The sequence below is a fragment of the Cnephaeus nilssonii genome, assembly GCF_951640355.1.
Source record: "Cnephaeus nilssonii genome assembly, chromosome: 11".
NCBI lineage: Eukaryota > Metazoa > Chordata > Mammalia > Chiroptera > Vespertilionidae > Cnephaeus > Cnephaeus nilssonii.
The window spans coordinates 31,923,278-31,929,277 of record NC_137082.1 but is presented as its reverse complement, the minus strand read 5'-3'; the positions used below and the strand labels follow the sequence as shown (position 1 = coordinate 31,929,277).

The 6,000-nt window shown below is 44.8% G+C and overlaps 1 protein-coding gene across 1 annotated transcript in view; it reads right to left on the bottom strand.

The window, feature by feature from the left end:
• Positions 1-366: 366 nt before the first annotated feature.
• FKBP1A (FKBP prolyl isomerase 1A) overlaps positions 367-6,000 on the bottom strand; it is a 30,623-nt gene continuing 24,989 nt past the window's right edge. The window contains exons 4-5 of the mRNA XM_079783978.1: positions 3,311-3,475; positions 367-1,462 (exon numbers count right to left, since the gene is read on the bottom strand). Of these exons, the coding sequence (XP_079640104.1) occupies positions 3,347-3,475 (129 nt within the window). The 3' untranslated portion in view covers positions 367-1,462; positions 3,311-3,346. The remainder of the gene's footprint in view (positions 1,463-3,310; positions 3,476-6,000) is intronic.

The window sequence follows — 6,000 nt, the reverse complement described above, 5'->3', positions numbered from 1 at the left end:
AAATCCCATCTTCCCTTTGTAATTCATCCGTTTGCTGGAAGTGCATCTCCAACTTCTTGGTAACCCCAGACAACCCAGCATAGTGCTCTACCCAGAACATATATTTAATAAACATTTGATGATGGGTGAGGGGGTTCTCCCTGATGACCCCAGCCTGACCTCCAGGTAATTCTCTCCACTGGTAAAGAGACAAACCTACCCCCACTCCCCTGCTTCCAGAGACCAATGGGGAAGAAGTTCCTGCTGCGGTTCTTCTGACAAGACACAACCTCCCACACTCTATCCCCTTTGTCATACCTCTAACCCCATCCTGCTGCACCAAATGGCAGGGGGAGGAACCTGAAAGTAACCACCGTCACACCAAGCTGAGAAAAGCCAGCGTAAAGCACTTTTATTGCAATAATAAAACGTGAAACTCATATGTAGTGCAGGGGAGTGGGTGGGGGACAGGCAGCCATAATTTCTCTCACCAAATCACTACACAGGACAGCAAAGGAGTGAGAGGAGGGAAGGAGAAGCCAGAAAACTTTGAGCTCAGCAGGGGGAGGCGAGCATCAAAAAACAGGAGATGCTGAAGCTGTGATGACCAGCATCATTTTCTTAAGACAACACTCAAGGATTTGTCATGATGGCTGGGCTTTCATTGGGTTTTAAGTGTCTACAAACAGCACCTTCAATTTAAACTTTCGATTAAAGTTCTTAAAATTTAGGGAGTGGAGCCTGGATAGCTATGACATTATAAAAGTCCTGAATATCTATTAGAAAAAAACCACAGGATGGGGGCGGGGCAGGGGGGGGGGCGGGGAAGCCAGGCCATGAAGAAGGCTTCAGAGGTCCCTGCTGGCCCGGGGACAGATACCTGTAGTGTCCAACATCGCAGTGAAAACGATTTGCTTTTAAAAGGCAGAGGGTTTAAGGGGAGAGTGGGATGGGGCAGTGGAGGTGAGGGCTCTCCCCTCCCCACTTCAGTTTTGGGTAGGGCTCTTAATTCAACCCAAAGACATCTCTCAACTTGGAGATAGTTCGGCCCTCAACAGCGCCTGAAGTCTGCTATGGCTTTGCAGCGCAGCAGCAAGAATGTTTAATATATAATAGATAAAAATTTCATCCAAAAAAATAAAATAAAATAAAGATTCTTGCATCCCCCACACACCAATTCCTAGTCTAAAGTTAACCCATTACTTGTGCTGTTAATACTTGACTAATATGTAATTGAAAACCTAGACCCAAAAGACTGAAACTGAATCTTCACCCCAAAACAAAAATAAAGAGAGTAACTTGAGGTTTATGGCATGTAGTTTAGATCAACACACATACGAGGAGAAAGGGGAAGAGCAAAGCTGGGTGACAGAACACATTCAGTCGGGGCAGATGTTTATACAAAGTGTAGTGGAACATCAGGAAAAGCTCCGCACGGATTCGCGTGTGCGCGTCGGGGGCGCCAGATCCCTCCATGGCACATCTGTTGGGGACAGAAAATTTGTGAGTTCCAGCAACTCAGTGCTCTTTGTGTGCAGTGGGACAACCACAGGCTGGCTGCCACACCAAGTCCCTTCCCCACCACCTGGGAGGTCTTACTTGGACTGAGCCACTTCTGCTTGAGCTGGGAGAGTGGCTGGGCTCGGGCTGGATTCCCAGATGAACAACCTCCTTCCTGTTTAAATAGGTTGTTCTTCTTTATAAACCTAAGGTAAGTTTATCTTGCTGAGGACAGCAGGAGGGGCAGTCCACCAAGGCCACTAACAAATCCCGGTTCCTATTATCATTGGTTGCATATAGGAATTGCTTGGGGGTGGGGAGGTGTTTCAAATCTTTAATGCCTGGATCTCACTCCCAGATATTGTGGTCAACTGTGGCCTGGCCATCAGGAGAGTTTTAAAAGCTTCTCAGGTACCTTTAATGTGCAAAGCTCTAAGCGGATATTCCCCATGTTGAACATACTTAGAATGTCTGCAGTCTTGCAAGAAGCTCTGAGATGCTCTGTGGCAGTGCATGGGGAGGCTTAGACCAGAGTGACTTTTAGCCATTCATCTCCCTCTCCTTTCCTTCCCCACCCTCCATCCTATCAGATTTACGGAAAGCCTGTTCCCAAATCAGAATAACTCCAAGGCTCCCTCAAATACATTTATGTTCAAAGGACTTAGCTCTCAAAGAACAGGAAAGAGGGTTTGGACTAGGTGTAGACCTTTGTTTGGGCAGAGAGAGAGAGTCTCTAAAGTGTCAGGAGTTCCCCTCTGGTAGAAATGACAAATGGAGAAGCCAAAGTCATCAAACCTGACCAGGACTGTATGACCCAGGTGGGTAGGGTTCAAACCACTGAGAAAATAACTATTAATGTTTAAAAAGCCCCTCTCCTTAAGGAAGTCCAAAACAGGACAAGGCTACACCATAACTGACAGCTGGCAGACACCTATTGTAGCTTTCAAACAAAAGCATTCTTCCCAGCCCCTGGCTGTGGTCATCTGGTTCCTGAGGGGAGCAAACACAGAGGTGTGGGGCCAAGTGGAAAGAAGATGACAACATTCATGTGTTTTATGATTCTAACATCCACATGAAAAGTTATTGTCATTAGGATATGGAGTTTGGTTTCCTAGAAATGAAGGTAATGGGAAGAAAAAAAGTCTAGGAAAGAAAAACATGAAAGGGATTCTGGTATGGATCTAGTTTGCCACTGACTAAATGAGACCTTGCAAGGCCCTTTTCTCTGAGCCTCAGTTTCCTCACCTGTTGCATAGGAAGGCTGACACCCCAAGATTCCTTCCTATGACTGTGTGAGAGCACCCTTTACACTTCAATAACATCCTGAGGCCTCGCTTTCAACCCACTGATAAGAAGCTGGCCTGTTGGCCTCAACTATCCAGAGTTTTGCTCCCCAAGGCAGGTAGCCACAAACTATGGATGAGGAAGGTGTACAAACCAGGACAGGGTAAGCAAAGTCACCAACACGCTTACTTCTAAAGAACTAAAATATTGGCACTAAAAATCAGCCTAATACTTCCAGCTCCCAACTGAGGTTTAGTTTATAAGCTACATAAAAAAATACTTCATTTAAACAGCTACATTAAGCTGTCCCATCCCCATAAATACATTGAAGAACATATGCCATCCCTTTCATAGGGTGACCAATCTTTACATTCAAGGTGTACACTGATAACTAAAACTGAAAGGATCCCGAGAGAGGAAGAAGGCGGGGAGGGAGGAGGCAGCCCATGGCATTTTTCATTCTCTCTACTACCCACCCATCAAATGCTGAGCATAACATGGGAGGAGCAAAGGTAATTTAAAGGTTCTTTAGCATTAAGTTCCTTACCCAAGCACAGGGAACTCAGGGAGTAGGCCGTTCCTGTCATTCCAGTTTTAGAAGTTCCACATCAAAGACGAGAGTGGCATTTGGTGGGATGATGCCTGGGTGCCCAGTGGCACCATAGGCATAGTCTGGGGAGATAGTCAGTTTGGCTCTCTGACCCACACTCATCTGTGAAAAGAACAAGGAAAAAAGAATCATCTGGACGCATTCCTCAACTGTCTCCAGAAGAAGTCTGGGTGTCCCTTGCCCAGGACGATGTGAGAAGGACATTACAGTGACTGTGCAGCTGCATGGGCACCGGGCACTCCGCTGTGCGGGACGTGGAGATTGGCAGTCAGGTGGGATGATCCTTGCATCTGGCTCCAAGGGGCCCAAAGGCAGATAAAAACCTCTTGATTCCTGAAACGGTCAGGCCCTCAACCTTTCTGCCCAGGTGTGACTAACCTGACTCTAGGCAGCCAACACTCGGGAAGTGTCACCACCTAGTCCTTCAGTGGCCTGCTCAGTCAAAGGACATGTTAAGTGGCATCTATGCTCTTGAAAAAGCAGTACTTTGTCCAAAACTTTGCTTTAAAAAACACACACAGAGAAAGTAATATTGGGGGCAGGAGGGTAGTCTACTTTTCTGCAGTTCCTATATTTATACTAATACCTCAGAAATATAGAAAAAGTTTTTAAAAGACAGTATGATTTTCTGGAGTACAAAGTAGCACGATACAATATTTATCACTTGTGTGAAAATATTTATATATTTGTACCCGCCTACATAAACCAGCATTTTTCTATAGGGAGAAGATAGTATTGGCCAAGGTGGGAGGCAACTGATCAAATTAATGAAAAAAGAAAAGAAAAAAATTTTTCACTTAAAAAAAAATATTCATATTGCCCTGGCTGGTGTGGTTCAGTTGAGTGGAGCGTTGTCCAATGCACCAGAAGGTCTCAGGTGTGATTCCTGGTCAGAGCACACACTTATGTTGTGGTTTTTTTTTTTTAAATATATATATTTTATTGATTTTTTACAGAGAGGAAGGGAGAGGGATAGAGAATTAGAAACATCGATGAGAAAGAAACATCAATCAGCTGCCTCCTGCACACCCCCTACTGGGGATGTGCTCACAACCAAGGTACATGCCCTTGACCGGAATCGAACCTGGGACCCTTCAGTCTGCAGGCTGACGCTCTATCCACTGAGCCAAACCGGTTTCGGCTTATGTTGTGGGTTTGATCCCCGGCAACCAATAGATGTGTCTTTCACATCTCTCCATCGTTCTCTCTCTCTCTCTCTTCCTCCCTCTCTAAAATGAAGAAGGAGAGGGAGAGGGAGACAGAGAAGGGGAGGGGGAGAGAGAAAAATAATTTGTACTTTTTTCATTTTCTAATCAAATACACAAATAAGTTTAACGAGCTCTTTTATTCTGAAGCATGAGCAGGTTTTCTGCTGTATTTCCATTCTGTAACTATCTCTGACCCAGACTAAGAGACAGTGACTGAAGAGGAAGCAGCAGGCTGCAATTAAGTTTCCAATGAAACTCAAAAGCCTTGCTTCCTACAGCTCCCTTCAAAAACAAGGACATGTTAGACCAAGGTGGTAAAGACAATTAAAAGCATGAGTTAATCTAATAAAATTCAAAACAATCATATCCTTTTACCCAGCAATTCTACTTCCAGAATCTTCTGCTAACAACCCCAAATGCACATTACAAGAGCAGTCATGTCAAAGACACATGCACACCATGGATTAGCCACTAGAAAGAATATAATGACTTTAAATATATTAATATGGAAAGATGCTCAAGATACATCATTAAATGAAAAAAGCAAGCTGCCAAAATAGTACTTGTGGTAGGATTACATACCTGTGAACACTTAAAAACAAAACAATATCAAAAGAAGGGGAAAGGGGCAAAAAACTATCCCCTGTCTTTCTGTGCTTTTAGCTCACTTGCTGAAGTAGTATCTGTAGAGGAGTTTAAAGGAAGATGCCCTGCAGAGGTCTCAGAGCACCAGACTTCTGACAAGTGAGCTGTGACTGACTTCAAAGCACACTGGGTCCAAGGGGCATCTGGGCATCTTCCCAGTACCATGTCATGCCTTATCAAGCCTGGGATGTGAAACAGGCTGATAATACTACCTTGGTGACAATTACAGCTCTTGGAACACAAAACGCAATTATTGTTCCAGTGCTAGAATAGCCACAGAAGATGAGTTGTGGTATGGACAATGGCTGGCATGGGAGACGGGGGAAGGGCTACAGACCAAGAGCTGCCCAGACATGGGGGAGGGGAGATAGGATGAGACAGAAAGGTACAGCTGAAGGGGTTTCCAAAGGCAAGTAAATCACGAAGATCCTCTTCTTATACTGCCAACCCTTTGCCCTGCAGGAAAAGAAATCTAGATACCTAGGAGTGGAATGGCTTAAAGTTCCTGAAAGTTAACCAATTTATTTGGAGGTAAATCATTGATAATTATTGAGGAAGTGGAGCAATGTTTATTTTAGAAAAGAGAAAGCGAGCCCTAGCCAGTTTGGCTCAGTGGATAGAGTTATCGACCTGCAGACTGAAGGGTCTCGGGGTCAATTCCCAGTCAAGGGCATGTACCTTGGTTGTAGGCTTGACCCCTGGTCCTGGTCAGGGCACGTGTGGGAAGCAAGCAATCAGTCTCTCTCACATCAATGTTTCTCTCTCTCTGTCTCT